Below are 18,587 nucleotides of genomic sequence, written 5' to 3'. Positions count from 1 at the left end.
GGATTCTAAAATGGTGGAAATCTTTTTCCGTCTAAAAGCAATCCATATGCATTTTATGCATCAGTAAAGGCATTTGCTGCCTACCGTGGCTTCAAGGACAGAGTTAGGTTGGGCACTGAAAAACATAAGAGTGCCTTAAGATAATCAAGCATAATCAAGCCTTTGAGTTGACCTTGTGTAGGTATTATGGGAATGTGGATTTTCAAATTTTCTTTTGGAAAAAGTGGTTTGAGATTTGAATGTGAGAAATTTAGGATGCTGTGCTTACACACTGAACTGGGAGTAAGCCCATTCATGTCCGTGGGGCATAGATCTAAATAAATGTACTGGCAGGATCTGTTCTCTCTCCAGGTAGCAATGAAGCCCAGTATGAGATCTTGGGCAAGTCACTAGATTTATTTATTATATTTATATCCCATATTTTTCCTTCCAATGAACTCAGGGCATCTTACATCATTCTCTTCCTCCTACTCTCAATCTTAGCCCTACAACAACAGTCCTGTGAGGTAGGTTGGGCTGAGATTCTGTAACTGGACCAAAGTTACCCAGTGGGATCCATGGCTGAGCAGGGACTAGAACCCAGGTCTCCAGAAACCCAGTCCCACGTTCTTAACCATGACACTACACTGGCTTTCTGAATTATAGTTCAGCCTAACTTCTTCACATGGTTGTTCTAATGGGAAGAACCAATCCATTGTATTGTACCCTAAAATCCTTGGAGGAAGATAAAAAGAACAAAGTGTGGCATCTTCAAGACTTATGTGGACATTGTAGCTTAAGCTTTTGTTGACTTGAATCCACTGATAATGTTGACTGCAGCCCACAAAAGCTTATGCCATAATAAATATGTTACTCTTTAAGGTGCCACAAGATTCTTTACTGCGTTTGCTGTAACAGACGGTCTGGAAACATGTGACAAATGTGACAAATCAGTTTTCTTCAATGCTACTCAGCTAACATTGGATTCCTTTTGAAGGGAAATTTGAATTTACTGGAGGGTTTGAGGCTTTTTTAAACAAGCCTTCAGTTTAGAAATCCTATTTTCTGTCTACTGAAATTTGGCATGGGCTCGGAGAAATGACTGCCTTGATGCCGAGATGTGCTGAGATTTTCATATACACAGACTACAGTTTAAAATAAAATAGAATGCTTTCATTAGGAATAAGCAACATGCATGCACATCTTTCATGCAATATGGAAATAGAAAAAAAGTTAGACTTACATCAAATCTGTCCTCATAGGCTCTGTCCCTCTTCCACCAAAACAAACAAGTTCTTTTAAAGTTGAGTTGGCAGGAACCTCACCCAGCAGGCAGAACTTTCTTTTACAGCCATAATTCCCACTCCAAGGCTTTGTTGAACACCATATTTGAGATCCGTTATGCTGTAAGCTTACTGATGGGTTATTGCAAGGTGATCTAACTTCATTTAAGTCAGAGTTAGAGTAAGGGACTTAAATGAAGATATTTTAAAAAGCCCTATTTAAATACTTAGTGACATTTTGACTAACTTGAGATAAAGTCAAAAAGTCCCTATCTTTTTAAGAAATTAGAAAAGTCCCTAAAGTCCTTAAGAATCTTTTTTTTGTACTCTGTGATTGGTAGTGTGTCCAAGAACAGGTGCATAAACCACAAGCTTGTTTTTTTTTATCAAACTCTCTTTTTCAAAATTAAAATTATTGCCTTTGCTAACCAAATAAGCTCTTCCCAAAAGATACTCTGGCTCAAGCAAGGCCTACTTTTTATCAGGCTTACTGATCTTTGGTTCTTTTAGCTATCTTATCCCATACCTATCTTATGTTAAGCAATAACCTTATGGGAAGTTTATACAGCCATCTGCCTTAAGATAATTTCCCCATACTTTATAAGCTTACAATGCCTTTCCTTTTGCCCAGAAACAGTACTCAGGAAGTTCACACAACATATGCAGGCTTAAGGCAGGGGAGGACCACTTGTGACCCTTCAGATGCTGCAAGACTGCAACTCCTATTAGCCCTAGCAAGATTAGCCACTGGTTGGGGATCATGGGACTTAAAAAGCCACAGACTGCCCACCCCTGGTTTAGTGGATCCATACAAAGTTAGACATCCTGTGTGGCAGCAGCCATGCAATTCACTTGAACATATGCGGTCAGTTCCAAGACAAGCCAAGCGCACTGCCCTAGGCTTTACACTGCCCTGGCAAAAACTAGAACCCATTGGTGCCACCCTGTGCTTCTTGACAGAAAGAGGGGATGCAAATGTGACTGAAAAAGATTGAGGTGGGTGCCTGTTCAGATAATCATGCGATCAATGTGAGCTGTGTGCTAGAGTCTTAGAATAGCAACCCAAGTCTCAGTGGCTGCCTTTGTGATCCAGAGTATAGTTAGGTTGTTAAACTTCCATGGGCCCCAGTGGTACTTTAGGAGTGCATCTCTGCAGGATCACAGTCTCTGATTCTGCTCAGATGTAGGATTGGAACCTCAAACATGGCACTATTTGATTGTTAAAGCCATGCGGTGTTAACCTTAGTTTTAGTGAGAGATCTAGTGATGCTAGATAGGGAAGGGAGGCTGGCAGCCACACAACACAGCTTCCGCAAAAACAGGTCCTGCCAGACAAACCTTGTGGAATTCTATGGCAAGGTTTCGAGATGGCTAGATGGAGGGGATGCAGTGGATGTGGTACACCTAGATTTCAGCAAGGCCTTTGACAAAGTGCCCCCTGATAGCCTGGTGGAGAAACTGAAGAGTTTTGGGATACACCAAAGCACTGTCCGGTGGATTAGGGCATGGTTGACTGACTGAAAGCAGAGGGTAACCATTAGTGGGGAATCATCAGGATGGTGGCCAGTGACAAGCGGGGTCTCCCAGGGCTCCATCCTGGGGCCAATCCTGTTTAATCTTTTCATCAACAACATGGAAGAAGGGGTGACCAGCCTGCTGATCAAATTCGCAGACGATACTAAAATGGGGGCAGTGGCCACAACTGAGGAGCAGGTACTCCAGATCCAAAAGGATCTGGACAGACTATGGAAGTAGGCAGGAGACAACAGGATGGCGTTAAATGTGGATAAGTGCAAAGTCTTGCACTTGGGGCATAGGAATAGGTGTCATAAGTACAGATTAGGGGACAAGTGGCTCGTGAGCAGCACTTGTGAAAGGGACCTCGGGGTGCTGGTTGACTGCAGGCTAAACATGAGTCAGCAGCGGGATGCGGTGGTCAAGAGGGCGAATGCCACCCTTGGTTGGATAGCCAGAAGTTTGGCTTCTAGATCGAGAGAGGTATTACTACCACTCTATACCACTCTGGTGTGCCCGCAACTGCAGTATTGTGTTCTGTTCTGGGCGCCTCATTACAGGAAGGATATAGCCAGGTTAGAGTCAGTGCAGCGTAGGGCCACAAGGTTGGTGACTGGTTTACAGAAGATGCCGTATGAGGCAAGACTGAGGGAACTGGGTCTTTTCAGCCTGGAGAAGAGGAGACTCAGAGGGGATCTGTTGGTGACATACAGGTATGTGAAGGGGTGTCACATGGAGGTGGATAGAGACCTGTTCTCTCCTGCAGAGGAGGGCAGGACACACTCCAACAGAGCAAAGCTTGGGGAACCAAGGTTCAGGGGGGATGCCAGGAAGTACTTCTGACAGTTAGGTCCCCGAGGGTACGGAATAGGCTTCCACAGCAGGTGGTTGAGACCCCATCGGTGAGGGTGTTCAAGGACAGGCTAGACATGCAAATAATGGGCATGTCGTGAGCGGAGCCAGCTGGAGCCGTGGGTCAGACTAGATGGCCCGGGAGACCCCTTCTGACTCACTCTGTTTCTCCATTTCTAATTTTGCTTTTAGGACTAAAATTAACATCCACTTCATTAGCTGGTTAGGATCCAAATCTGTGATAGAACAGTTTGAACTTTCCTTTAAAAAGTGCACTGAAGTGTGTCTGCTTCTGTTATATTTCATTGACCTGCTTATAAATGGCAAAAGCTGGATGTATGCATAGGGGGCCATGTGCCTGGATGAGCAACATGGGCCCTGCTGCTCAACAGAGAAGGACAAGTCGTGTGTAAAGGACCTGAAGGCTGGAGACTGATCCCCAGATAGGAAAGGGACAACAGCCCACACAGGTGTACATTCGGTCCAACTTCCTAGCAGCCTTGCATCTGCACCAGAGGTGTGGTAACTCAGCTTTGTACTTGGCAAGATTGTACAGAGGACTAAAGTCTCCAGAATGCTTTGGTCATCTGTATGATCCCTGAGACGTTTGGACTCTTGGCCTCTGTGCATTGCATTTCTTCTAGTCGTAGGCGAGGAGTTGACACTGGAACGAGTGGAAGATGCATCCCTCCCTGCCTCGCAGGCACACACTGGCAGACAGAACCATCTGCACACCTCCGTTGCGCGCCAGCAGTTATTTACAAATGCCGGAGGTACAATGTGCTTTTCATTTAAGATTTTTTACATTTATAGATTTAATTCACTTTACCCCGCCTGGGAACTTTTAAAAATCGCTTATCTCTAATCTGGAGTCAGTTATGAAAGAGCTACTTCAATTACATTAAAGAGCTCCCAGGGAGACTCACAGCCATTGTAATCAAAGCAGCAGTCTCCCTCCCTCCCCCTCCCTCTCCTTCCTTCTTATATATGCGCAGACAACGCTCCCCCCTCCATAAGCAAGCATGTTCATTGGCAGAGAAATGATGGTGAAATAGATTGCCATGGTGACAACCATTCATTTAGGTGCAGTCAGATTCTGATTTCAGGGAGAAGCTGGAGTGGGACCAAGCGTAGGCAAATGCTTGTGGTGGAACAGGCAGTGGAATAGTTGGGTGGGAAATAGTGGTAAGGTGATATTATTACATTGTGTGCCTATCCCACTTTTTCCCTCTTGTGAGGAACCCAGTAGGGCTATCATAGCTCCATTCTAACCTTGCAGCAACATCCCTGTGAGGTGGGTTGGGCTGTGAGTGAGTGACTGGCCCAAAGTCACCCAGGGAGCTTCTTGGCTGAGTGGTCCTCCAGGTCTGCAGCCCACCATACCACACCGGCCCATGTGCCACTCAGCCTGCTCTTTGCCCCCCAAGCTGCCCCCAAGTGCAGCAGAGGTTGCTGCTGTGTCACTGATAGCAAAGTATGATTCGGTTGCTGGTGCAGTGGACTCCTGTGGGTGGGACAGGAAGGGTTGCAACTGGTCTACCAAAGGCTGCCTCATTAAATCCAGAAAGTCCGGGATTTAATGTAGTTGTTTTGAAACATTGCAATATCCTACTAATAATCTTACTGTAATTAGAGGTCTGTTTTTGGGCTCCCTGAGCTCAGCTTCGTTGAGAACTACAGGGCCCACTTTGTGGTCTATTAAGACCAATTAAGGACTGCTGGGAGTCCTCACACAAACATATTTGAAGAATCTCCTGACAGTTCTTGGCATTAGATGGACACCATGATTCAGTACACATTAAGTGCTTTTCTACACATGGCATTTATTGTGCACTCATGAGTCACCATTGTTTAAGAGCTTTTTCGACTATGTCAAGAGTGTTTGCTTTTCTTCAGAGCACTTTCCTGCTTTCTTTTAGAATAGGGAAGGGAGGATATTATTTTAGAACAGGGCAATGCTGCTATTTCTTCTTCTGTATTGGAGCTATTCCACTGCAGCACAGCACCACTTAGAGGTTGCATAGTGGAAAAGCAGGAGAGGAAAAACTTTGCATGGAGCTTGAATTGCAATGCTGCGAAAATGCTGCAGGAAAAACAATGGAAAGGCTCATAATAGAGAGAGATCTAGTAATCTTAGACAGGGAAGGGAGGCTGGCAGCCATACAACATGGCTTGCACAAAAACAGGTCCTGCCAGACAAACCTTGTGGAATTCTAGGGCAAAGTTTCGAGATGGCTAGATGGAGGGGATGTAGTGAATGTGGTTTACCTGGATTTCAGCAAGGCCTTTGACAAAGTGCCCCATGATAGCCTGGTGGAGAAACTGAAGAGTTTTGGGATACACCAAAGCACTGTCCAGTGAATTAGGGCATGGTTGACTGACTGAAAGCAGAGGGTAACCATTAGTGGGGAATCGTTGGGATGGCGGCCAGTGACAAGTGGGGTCCCCAGGGCTCTGTCCTGGGGCCGATCCTGTTTAATTTTTTCATCAATGACATGGAAGAAGGGGTGACCAGTCTGCTGATCAAATTTGCAGACAATACTAAAACTGGAGCAGTGGCCACAACTGAGGAGCAGGTACTCCAGATCCAAAAGGATCTGGACAGACTATGGAAATGGGCAGGAGACAACAGGATGGTGTTCAATGTGGATAAGTGCAAGGTCTTGCACTTGGGGCATAGGAATAGGTGTCATAAGTACAGGTTAGGGGACAAGTGTCTGGAGAGCAGCAATTGTGAAAGGCTCTCGGGGTGCTGGTTGACTGCAGGCTAAACATGAGTCAGCAGTGGGCTGCGGTGGTCAAGAGGGCGAACGCCACCCTTGTTTGCATAGCCAGAAGCATGGCTTCTAGATTGAGAGAGGTATTACTACCACTCTATATGACTCTGGTGTGCCTGCAACTGCAGTATTGTTCTCAGTTTTGAGCCCCGCATTTGTTGTGAGCCACCCCGAGGCTTTGTTGTGATGGGGGTGGCATAGAAATGTTATAACTAACTAACTAACTAACTAACAGAAAGGATATAGCCAGGTTAGAGTCAGTGCAGCGTAGGGCCACAAGGTTGGTGGCCGGTTTGCAGAGGATGCCATATGAGGCGAGACTGAGGAAACTGGGTCTCTTCAGCCTGGAGAAGAGGAGACTCAGAGGGGATATGTTGGTGACATACAGGTATGTGAGGGGATGTCACATGGAGGTGGGTAGAGACCTGTTCTCCCCTGCAGAGGAAGGCAAGACACGCTCCAATGGAGCAAAGCTCAGGGAGCCAAGGTTCAGGGGGGATGCCAGGAAGTACTTCATGACAGTTAGGACCCCGAGGGTATGGAATGGGCTTCCACAGGAAGTCATTGATGCCCCATCAGTGAAGGTGTTCAAAGATAGGCTGGACATGCACATGGTGGGCATGTCGTGAGCGGAGCTGTCTGGAGCCGGGGGTCAGACTAGATGGCCTGGGAGGCCCCTTCTGACTCGCTCTGTTTCTGTTTCTGTGCAATAAAACTGAAAGTCAATTAATACACATTAGTAGAGCCTTGTGTAGAAAAGCTCTAAATCTAGGCTTAAAACCAAAATGTTTTTAAGTACTCCTCTTTTTAAGCAAACCTGGAAGTGCTCCAGAAAGCAGACTAGGAACTGGACCTCAAGAGAAGTCAACTGTGAATGCCAAATGGACTTGGGGAGATGGGTTGATACACAATAGGAATATCAAAGACAGTTGGGCATACTGTTTATTAGATTTTTATCCTGCCTTTTTCTTTTTTAAACAAGAATTCAGTATGGCTTACACCATTCCCCTCCTGCTGTTGTCAGTCATATCCCCACAACAACGACCCTGTGAGGTAGGATGGGCTGAGAGTCGGTGACTGGCCCAAAGTCACCCAGTGGGCTCTGTGGCTGATCCAGTCCTGTGCTCTTAACCTCTGCACCACACTGGCATATGTGGGAGCGAAGACTTGAGAGGATGAGGAACAGCAACGATGCTTGCTCAGGCAAGTTTCCACAGCTGACCTGGAAGCAGGTCAAGGATCAACAGGAGCCAGTCGCCATCCTCAGGACAATATGGGTGTCCTCAGTGAGCTGTGCCAACAGCTGTACATGGAAGAGTCCCTGGCATGCTCAGACAAATGTGTTCTTCGTCGTGGCCTCTGTGCATCACACATATGGGTGCTGCGCCTGCGCGGTGCCTCTGGCCGAAAACATTCAAAAGCTTAATGGTTTCGGTGGGAACTCCGCACCCCTCCCCCCATGATATAAAAGGGCGGAGTGCCCCCTATTTTCTCAGTCTTCTTGCGACCGCTGTTCGCTGTGCCTTGAGCCTTTCGTCTTTCAGTTTGTATACGTTTATTCAAGTTTTTCCCTCCCTGTTAGAAGTTTTCTTCTCAATTTCCCCCTTTTCCCTGTTCAAAAAATAAAAAATATTACTCCTCTTTCTATCTACTTTGCTATCATCTCGTTCTTCCTCAATGGCGCAGCGTGTGGCTTTTTCGCAAGTGCTCTCAGTGTGGGTCCAAAATGTCCCCATTGCCAGACCTTTACCAAGCAGGCGAGGAAAAATTGAGAGAATTGCCTGTGCAAACTCTTGTGGGACCAAGCCCTGCTCCAATCTGACCAACTGGCAGGCAAATCTGTTCCTCCATCCTGCTCTTCCATCACACCTCCACTCCGCCCGTTGGCTGATGGTGCCGGAGCTCAACACTCCTCTTCATCTCCGCACAAACAGAGAAGAGGAAACATAGCAGATCCGACAAGTCCTCAGGCCATAAGAAGCCTAAGAAGGACAAGATGGAGAAGTCGGCTCGTAAGCCTAAGAAACCTGATCATCACAGGCACCGTGATTCAGGTTTGTCCGCCCCGTCAATTCCGATGGCTGTTTCAGTACCAACGCAGACCAGCCCGGCCCTCCAGTTGGCCATTCAAGTGACCCCGCCTGGATCTCCCAGACGGATCACATCTTCAGTCCAGTCCTTCCATGAGCAACGGGACATTCCCTTGTTGAGATCAATCCCCGACGGAGAGATTCGAAACTCTCCTCCAATGACTTGTTCACTTACTCCACAACCATCACCTGAGCCTTTCCCGAGGGCTGCTGGTCAACAGTGCGCCTCCGTTCGTCCCTCGGAAGAATGGGTGCAGCTGCCCCATAGACTGTCTCATTGCGAGCTATGGGATGATTATCTGCCCTATGGTTACAACCTGTTGGTGCGCGATCGTACCCTCTCTCCAGTACCGAGAGATGCTCCTTCGATCTCGAGAGCAACTCAGTCCAGGCATCCTACTTCGCCTATTGATTCTTCTTCTAGTCTCCCGCCTCACTACGATTCAGACGCGGGGGACTCTGAAGTGGCATCGACTTCACCAGACGCAGTGAGAGCCAGTGTGGTGTAGTGGTTAAAAGCGTGGGACTGAGACTCAGACGATCTGGGTTCTAGTCCCCGCTCAGCCATGGAGCCAACTGGGTGACTTTGGGCCAGTCACAGACTCTCAGCCCAACCTACCTCATAGGGTTGTTGTTGTGGGGATAAGATGGAAGAGGAGAATGATGTAAGCTACCTTGAGCCCTTTGTAGGAAAAAGGCAGGATATAAATCTAAAAAAAAAAAAAAAAAATCTACACAGGGTCCCAGCTCACCGGAGGAACCCTATCTAATCTTTGGGGAACTGATGGCAAGGCTTACAAGATCACTTGAGATCGAGGCCCAGCACTGCTTCGATCCCAATACCAACAAATTTTTACAACATTATCAAAGGTGAACATTCGGCCGCCATCTTTTTGCCACTTATTGCCACTCTTCGCCAGGCAATGATGGAACTGTGGAACTATCCTAATCAGCCTCAACCCACTTTGCGACGATACAAGGCCGTGTATCGAGTCCGTAAGCAGGATATTCCATTCCTCCTGCGTCATTCGAGACCAAACTTGATAGTTGTTGGGTCATCCCAAGATTGTGAGTCGAGGGGACACACTACCCCCTGCGAAAAAGAGGGCCGCAAGATCGACATGTTGGCTCACTGGATCTATGCCGCTACAAGACTTGGCCTCCGCATATCCAATTATGAGGCCATGCTGGCTCGATACCAATACTTTATTAAGCAGAAAAACCTGGCTAGAATCTTCATTAAAGAGACTATGCAGGTGGCAGTCCAGCAGCTTTCCACGGCGAGATACCATGTTGATTCCGACTCTAGAGCTCTTGTCAGTGCCGTAGCCCTCCGTCGTCATGCTTGGCTCCGCTGGATTGAAGAGATGCCCTTCAACAGTTCAGGGCTCTTCAGTGCGTGGACGGATCACAAGATGAAGACTATCCATGAGTCAAGGGTTACAGCTTGCTGGATGGAAGTCCCGAATCAATTGCGCCATAAGTGGTCTTGGTCTCGCCCGTCCTACAGATACCAGCCGTACTCGCAATTTGCGGGCCGTCAGCAGTTCCAGCCCCGGCAACAGCATTGGAAGCAGCAACAACAACGCTTCCAACAGAACTGTCATCGTCCAACAACGTTGACGGGACGAGCGAACCTCTCCTCTCCTCCTCAACCCACCTTCCCCTCTTCCCTTTGGGGATCAGCTGCAAAGTCGACTTCCCATCTGATCAGTGGGTTTTTATCCATCATACAGCATGGATACAGAATTGAGTTCGATAACATGCCCCTGCTGGGACCAATCCGATTTTCGCCTTACTTATTGGTTCTCGTTGACGAAGTCCAGCAACTTCTTCATAAAGGAGCGATTTGACAGCTTCTATGCTTCTAGGGGTTCCACAAATTCTATTCAACATATTTCACTATCCATAAGCGTGATGGCGGTCTTCGTCCAATTCTGGACCTACGTGGCATCAATAGGTTCATGTAGACCACAAAATTTTGGATGACTACCCTCCAAAATATTTATTTATTTATTTAGACAACTTATATGCTGCCCCCTTCGCAAAAGCCTTGGGGCAGCTTCCAATCATATCCTTCCGTTGCTTAGGAGAGAGGATTGGTTTGCTTCTCTGGACTTGAAAGATGCCTATTTTTCACATTACCATTCACCCGTCTCACGGGCGTCTTCTTTGGTTCACAGTTGGTTCCAACCTATTTGAGTACAACGTCTTGCCATTTGGACTGGCTACTGCCCCCCGGGTTTTTACGAAATGTATGGCCCCGGTGTGCGCACACCTTCATCTCCAAGGGATTCAAGTATACCCCTACCTGGATGACTGGCTGATCATCTCCCCGTCTAAGGAAGGCCTTCGGTCAGCACTTTAAACTACTTGTACCCTCTTGGACAAGTTGGGACTATGCATTAACCATGAGAAGTCGTGCCTTGTTCCCTCACAGGTCATCGACTTCATTGCAGCCCATCTCGATTCCATGCTGCCGAGAGCTTTTCTCCCACAGAGTCGGCAAGACAATCTATGTGCATCGATCTGTCAAATCCACATGGACACAGCTGTTCCAGCACTCTCGGTGCAGAAACTTCTCGGCCACATGGCCTCTACAGTCGCTACAGTTCCCCACGCCAGGCTATGGATGAGACCACTCCAGTTGTGGTGCAACGGACTGTTTCAGCACCAGCGAGACTCGCCTCATTGTCTCCTCTGCCTTCCGACCTCCGTCCTCCAGACTCTATCGTAGTGGACTATGCGCAACAATCTGGCCGTAGGTGTCCCGTTTTGTCCACCCGACCCTGACTCTGTTTACTGATGCTTCCCTTACCTGGTGGGGAGCCCTATGTGCCGGCCTCCATACACAGGGCACCTGAGAGCGCCAGGAGTCCGCCAGACACATCAACTACCTCGAACTCCTGGCGGTCTTCAATGCCCTTCAATCATTCGAGGACACTCTCCAACAACACGTTGTGCAAGTTGCCTCTGACAACATTGTCGCTGTATTCTATATAAACAAACAAGGTGGGACGAAGTCCACTCCCCTGCCCCGCCTGGTGATGCAACTGTGGGACTGGTGCATCCCCAGAGAGATAATCCTCCTTGCAGTTCACCTGGCCGGTACCGACAATGAGGAGACCAACGCCCTCAGCAGGCAGATGTCGACGACTCATGAATGGGAACTGGATCATCCGAACTGCCATCACCTCTTTCAGACCTTGGGCCCTCCAGACATATACCTGTTCGCCACCCACACATACAAGGTGTGCGGGATGTTCTGCTCCCATGCCGGCATCGGCCTGGGATCTACAGGTGACGCTCTCATGATCCGTTGGTTCTAGCCAAGATCGTCGGTGCCACGGGAATCCTGATCACCCCCTGGTTGCCCCGTCAACCATTGTTCCCTACTCTTTTCCGCCTATCTGGCAGCACCTTTCCCCGCCTGCCCCTCATACCTCATCTAATAACTCAACAGGACAGAGCTGTTCATCCCCGGATATTCCCTCACTTAGTCTAACTGCTTGGCTCATTTGATGAACCACAGGGTCCATTCGGTACCGGCGGATTCAGGGACTCTTCCACTTGTCCATCACTATTCAGATACAGCTTCCATTTTCTTGATTCCAATAGACTTCGCATTGAATCCGAGCACTCTCGATCCTGATATTCAATTTATTCTCCAGTCTGCCCTAAGGCCTGCAACTTGTCTTATGCGGCCAAATGGAAACGCTTCATGTTCTTTGCTGAATCCAGCAGTTTTACTGCTTCTTCAATTTCTTCTCATATGTCGATTTCTCAAGGGTTTACAGAACCTCCAACCACCACTTTGTCCAGGTATTCCTACCTGGAGCCTCTCGGTTGTTCTCCAGGCACTCACCCAAGCTCCTTTTGAGCCCCTAGCAACTACTGACTTATGCCTCTTATCTTCGAAGACTGCCTTTCTCGTCGCGGTGATGTCTGCCAGAAAGGATAGTGAACTCTATGCACTTAGGATAGATCCTCCTTACCTGAACTTTCATAAGGAGAAAGTTGTTCTATGCACTGATCCGGCCTTCTTACTCAAGATTGTGTCTCCTTTCCATATTAACCAGGACATTGTCTTACTGGCCTTTTTCCCTATTCCCACTACACCAATTGAATGGTCGGTGCATTCTCTCGACATTCATCACTGCCTTGCCTTCTACCGGTCTCGTACGGAATCTTTCCATAAATCTAACCTCCTCTTTGTTAAATACTAGGACTATGATAAGGGCTCCCCTGTTGGTTCACTGACACTTTCAAAGTGGATCGTACAGACCATTGAACTAGCGTATCAGCTTGCCAAGCTTGACTTACCTGTCATGCCCAGAGGGCATTCCACGAGGGCAGCAGCTGCCTCCTCTGCTTTTGCCGCTGGCATCCCGATCCAGGACATTACAAGGCTGCCACTTGGACTACTTCTTGCACCTTTGCCAGGCATTACTGCCTTGATGTGTGTGCCAGACATGACTGCTCCTTTGGTTGGGCAGTCCTTTCTTCTTTTCTTCAATGATGACACCGCCCGCCTCCAGGTCTCATAAGCTTGCTAATCACCCATATGTGTGATGCACAGAGGCCATGACGAAGAAAGGCAGGTTGCTCACCTGTAACTGTCGTTCTTCGAGTGGCCATCTGTGCATTCACACAACCCACCCGCCGTCCCTGCTCAGTGTCGGTGAATGGTTTTATGCGGTACCGTTTCTTTCTTGATACTGGTCCCATTAGCGCTTTCTTTCTATACGGTTCAGCAGGTTTCCTGCAATATCTCTCGCTCTCACGAGGGGTCGAATGATCGGTCTCCAGTAGACTGAGGAAATAGCGGGCACTCCGCCCTTTTATACCATGGAGGGGAGGGGTGTGGAGTTCCTGCCAAAACCGTTAAGCTTTTGGATCTTTCCGGCCAGAGGCACTGCACAGGCGCAGCACCCATATGTGTGAATGCACAGGTGGCCTCTCGAAGAACGACAGTTACAGGTGAGCAACCTGCCTTTGCCCTTAGCTTCACCCCAGCACCAAAACGTGTGCTTTTCCCATATGTGTCCACTGCTGCCTCCTATAGCTGTGAGTACAGAGGACTGCCCTGGTCAATACAGGATTTGCCCAGCTGTGCCCATTTCGCTTCTCACAACCAATTGGATGAAGGCGAGTGAGGGTAGAGCCTTGAAGGGCATTCTGGAGTGGCTTGATTCAGCATTCATTTAAATAAATAATCAGGCAAAACCAGCAAAAGTGTTACTCATTTGTTGCACAGAACCTCAGTATCCCTCCCCCCCCGCCTTGCAAATTGCAAAATTTTGTCACTAGTTTTCCTCCAGCTAGCTAGTTTGGTGTATTGCTACAGATCATGCAGTTGCTCTGGGCTATTGGGGTGGTATATAAATGCAAATATTAAATAAATAATAAATGAGGATCCTGAGGAGCTGGAGGACGGGAAGATTCTCTTCCGCGGGGTCTAGGGACCCCAGGTGTGCAGAGTAGCCCAGGCTTGAGCTGCGCACCATGAGCAGGACAGCCATCAAAGTCAGACATGGTTGGGGACCTGCTCCTGAGAGTCCCTAGGCCTTGCTCTTCCTCTCTGCAGCTTGTTCACCTCCCCCTTGCTCTGGTCCAGACAGTGGTGGCGACGGTGGTGGTGAGGAGAAGGAGAACAGGAGAACAGGAGAGGCCTTCACTTGGTCGTTTCCCACCTTGGTGGTCAGAAGGTGGACACCCTGACTGGGGGAGGGGGGGCACTGAGGGTGCCTTGCCCAAAGACCTGCAAACATGGCCTGGGCATGGCTCATGAGAGAAAAGCTGAAGGCTAAGGTCATGCTTGAGGCTATTTATAGAAGTGTATCTCCCTAGAGTTGTATGCCTGTTGGCCAGGCCATGTAAAAGCCATCTAGAAATGCTTAGAGCAGGGAAACAGGCATTCTGGCCAGAGGGATGTGGCCTTCTCTGGGGCAGAGAGGAGATGCCGTTGCAGGCAGACCTGGACCTGCGGGGAGACTGGCGGCTGCTCCCTGTCCAGGCAACCAGAGCCAGAGGGAAGCGCCACTAGAGCCCCTTCCTTGTGCCTGTGCTCATGCAGACCGCAGTTGCCACTGCTGGGCACGTGCTAACGAAGACAGCACCGTTGCCACTCTGTGGGAAACATGATCTTGTGTCATAGGCAAAGGAGGTTGTGGGAGAAGTAGGAAGAGTTGGAAAGGGCACGTGTGCAGAGAAGTGACCCCTGGAAAAGTGATGTTTCCATCCAGTCATGTGCAAATGAGAGGAGGTGTTTTTGTTAAGGGAGGGGAATGGACAGTTCCTCCTGCCTCCTCTCAAAAAGCCCTGGAGAAAAAGATGGGGAGACAAGAAGGATGTTTGCCAGGAGGCTGCTTGCGGCCAGGCACCCACCTCCCTGGGGGTAAAGCCACTGGGATCAGTGCCTTTGCTCCCCTCTGCCTGAAAGCAAGAGCCACCTCTCTCCTGTGTAGGCTTTCCCAAGAATAAGCACCATTGAAGCCAATCAGATTTACTTTTGAGGAAGCGCCATTGAAGACAGTGTGATTTGCTTCTCAGTGGACATGCCGTTGTTCCTTGCGGGGCAGGGGAGTGAGTAGCAGGGGAGCAAGCTGTTGGCAAAGGCCAGAACACAGTCCAGGCCTGCGCATTAAAATCCAGCCCTTTGCAGAGACTGGCGGCCGGGCTGCCCAATAATGCGCTAGTCTCTGTCTCTGATGTCAGCAGTCTAGCCAGCAAAGCAAAACATTAGCTGGTGGGTGCACCCACCTTTGTCACAACCATGGCTTATTTCTTAAAAGCCAAATGGGAGGGAAAATGTTGTCTGCATTTTGGAGGACAGAGACATGAGAGAAGGCTGGACTAAAACTCTTCAGGTTGCCCAGGTGGGTGCCAGTGGACTAGCTCTCTTTGGAAAGTACGGGCTGCCACATGGAGAAGACATAATTTCTAGTTTTAAATTCATTGTGCATGAGAGAGTATGTATTGGGGTCTGGGTGGGGGAGGGAGGCCATGTTAGAAGTTTGTACTAGACCCCCAAAATTATCCTTGAGGTCCTGCATACAAATATCACAATCCTCTCTTCCGCAGAAGGCATCCATTGTGTACGAGAGATGTGTGTTTATCCTATCTGTGTGACCCTGTCTGCTCCAGCCTTCCACAGTAGGATGGATTCCCACTCCTACCTGATCACACAGTATCTGTGAAATCATGAAAGAGGTTTCCCTCTGTGCCTGTGACCATTTGAAATGTTTTAAAAATATGTTTTTATTTTTAATTCTCACAAGCAGGAGTGCTCAAATTGCCCCTTCTTTGTTTAACGAGAACAGAACAAAACAAAACCAATGCATAGCAAAGGCAAGGAGACCAATTTATGGGCTCTAAAAAAATATATCCTGGAACCGTCTCCATTCCAGGGTTAAAGACAACACAATACCCTGGAGTGAAGCAAGTGAGAAACACAAGCAGCAGCAGGATTAACCACTGCCGGAAGGCTCCCTGTAACATCCTTCTGTCTGATGTTGCATGTTGTGAGTTTGCCCGACCATCTTGGCGCTTGCCACAGACACCAGTTGCTGGCTGGGAAACTTGCCATCCCCCCCACGCATGCAGTGAGTTGTTCTCAACCGCATGGTGGTGTGTGCGCCTGCACCAGGGTGAGAGAGAGGCTGTCAATCATCACAGCAAGGGTATTGGCTCAGCTAGGCTGATATCTGGCCCTGATAGCATAGGTAGGCTGTCAAAACAACCCAAGACAAAGAGGCTCCGATGATTCAGAAAGTTCAGATGCTGCAGGACAACTAGGAAGTGTCAGACTGCGGAACAAGATGTGGGTTGCCGCAAGGCCTTGCTCAATGCTGGCAGGTCATGCAAAGCACAGGCGGCTGCACCGATGACAGGGAACAGCTCGTGTGCATGGCTCCCATTACATCTTCTTGTCTGCTCTACATTATTACATCAGGCTGGCCCAGCCCTTCTTTTCCCTGTTCCTCATACACACACACACTGCTCACAGGATCTGTTTCAATTGCAAATTGGGGAGTTGCGATTGCCAAATTTTGAAGTTGTTGCTGCAGTCCAGTTCCAGAGTTTGTGCCTGTATTTCCTAAACTGCACTTCAGAATCACATTAGCATCAATGATGTGTCTATGATTCAGCAAAAGCATGTAGATTTACAGTTACTGTGGAAAGATGACATATTCCAGATACATGGTTTGGGCTGGCTCTTTGTTTTTGTTTAATCTGGTGATCACTTATTAACTTTCCAGAGAGGTTCTTCGCCAATAGGCCTCGGAGGCTCCAAGCAATCTGCAACAGGTAAACTTGCTATGAGAGTATTATCAAGTTCTCCCTTAGGATCTGTTTGTTTTTCCTTGCATGCTTTTAACTCTAGACTTGGTTCCTTTGAGCTCAGTCTGCATAATTCCATAGTTGCAATTAAGGATGTGTGAGGAATCCAATAGGAGGGTGAACATTTAGCAGCTTTTCTCAACTCAGCTCTGCAGATTCTGTCCTGTCTGCTCTGCACTTGCTCCACCTGATCAAGTTGAGCCAACATTCAGGCTTCTATTTCTAAAACTGGCCATGATTTTTAATAAAAGCCAGGAAACTTGTGCAAAATTCAAGCCTCTGCTCTGCAATGTGTGCCATTTGCATAGATTTGGGGAAACTGGGTGAATTGCACAACTATGTACATGTTGCGGAGTGGAGGCCCACATTTCACACAAATTTATGTATTTATTTTATTTATTTTTCGATTTGTATCCTGCCTTTTTCCTACAAAGGGCTCAAGGCAGCTCACATCATGCTCCTTCTCCATCTTATCCCCACAACAACAACCCTGTGAGGTAGGTTGGGCTGAGAGTCTGTGACTGGCCCAAAGTCACCCAGTTGGCTCCATGGCTGAGTGGGGACTAGAACCCAGGTCGTCTGAGTCCCAGTCCCAGGCTCTTAACCACTACGCCACACTGGATCTCAAATCTGTAGTTATCTTCCAGATACCTCAGTTGGCCAAGTTGGAGTGTGTGTTTATGCAACATGAGGAGAAATGGTCCATATGCTTTTCATGTTACATGACATAACAAGAACAAGGACAGGAGCAATAAGGACCAGAATCTTACAAGTTGGCCCCAATTTGTGCACTTCCCTGCTCCAAAGTTGTGCAAATATTTGCAATGGTTTTGCAGAAACTGACTCTCTTGCTTGACTCAACCCTCATTTAGCTATTCTGTTGAAAGTTCATTGAATTCCAGTGGAATGAGTTTCCCAGCATCACACGTCTCTTGTTCTACAAAATAAACAGCAAATTCCAAGAAAATTGTCTCACCTCCTTGGATTTATCATTGGGACATTTGCATGACCCTCTTAAGCAGCCACAAATCAATTGTTTCACAGATAATCGACATGAAGCAAGATGCCCCTGTGCTTGTGGTGTCGGCTCTGCAAAACTGCCGACTGAGCTCAAGAGTAGTATGACCTGATTGCCAGCTTGCCCAATACTTCCTGAACATTTCCCTGGCTGATTCAGTCCCAGGCAGCCCCACTTAAGATAGCATCGTCTACGTTTGCCGTATGCAGGTGATAATTAAATTTGAGGTGGCCAGGAGTTCTCAAGCACCCACTGCAGACTGTGTATCTGATTGTGAGCCTCCGATGTTGACTACTACTTTAGCACTCAGGCAAAAACCAGAAATACGACAGGAGAGCAAGGGAAGACAGAGCTTGGAGCTGGCTCCTGGTTCTCAGAGCATGTGCTCAGCAGTTGTTGCTGTGCTTCTGCTTTCTACCTGGATATGTAGACTCACTTCACTGCCCTGCTGCTTGGCCAGGTGTAGCTGCAGTCCAGGGCCCTTGGTCATTTTGCATGCCCACCCGTATAATTCAGTCTCTTTATGGAGCTGTCCAAAAATGAAAGGCACAGCCTCCTTCTCTTGCACAAATGTGTGGACATGCAGGGTTTCATGCCATCCTCTGGGATGGAAGAAGCACAATTGCCTTGTGAGGTCCTGAAACGAGGCACGTTTGGAGTAGAGGAAAGTCAACTTGTTCACAGAGAAGGGATACCCAATGATGTTCTCTTAACTAGGCAAGTGCATGGC

At 48.1% G+C, this 18,587-nt stretch overlaps 1 protein-coding gene across 1 annotated transcript in view; it reads left to right on the top strand.

Annotated features, from left to right (window-relative positions):
- The window catches only part of CDK15 (cyclin dependent kinase 15), a 73,849-nt gene that overhangs the window by 38,295 nt on the left and 16,967 nt on the right, over window positions 1–18,587 (top strand). Inside the window, exons 13-15 of the mRNA XM_044431717.1 lie at window positions 6,572–6,581; window positions 14,165–14,180; window positions 17,742–17,749. Of these exons, the coding sequence (XP_044287652.1) occupies window positions 6,572–6,581; window positions 14,165–14,180; window positions 17,742–17,749 (34 nt within the window). The remainder of the gene's footprint in view (window positions 1–6,571; window positions 6,582–14,164; window positions 14,181–17,741; window positions 17,750–18,587) is intronic.

Source organism: Varanus komodoensis, unplaced genomic scaffold (genome assembly GCF_004798865.1).
Source record: "Varanus komodoensis strain SLA01 unplaced genomic scaffold, ASM479886v1 scaffold23, whole genome shotgun sequence".
NCBI lineage: Eukaryota > Metazoa > Chordata > Lepidosauria > Squamata > Varanidae > Varanus > Varanus komodoensis.
Note: the sequence above shows the minus strand (reverse complement) of the source record. Positions and strands in the feature narration are given on the sequence as shown.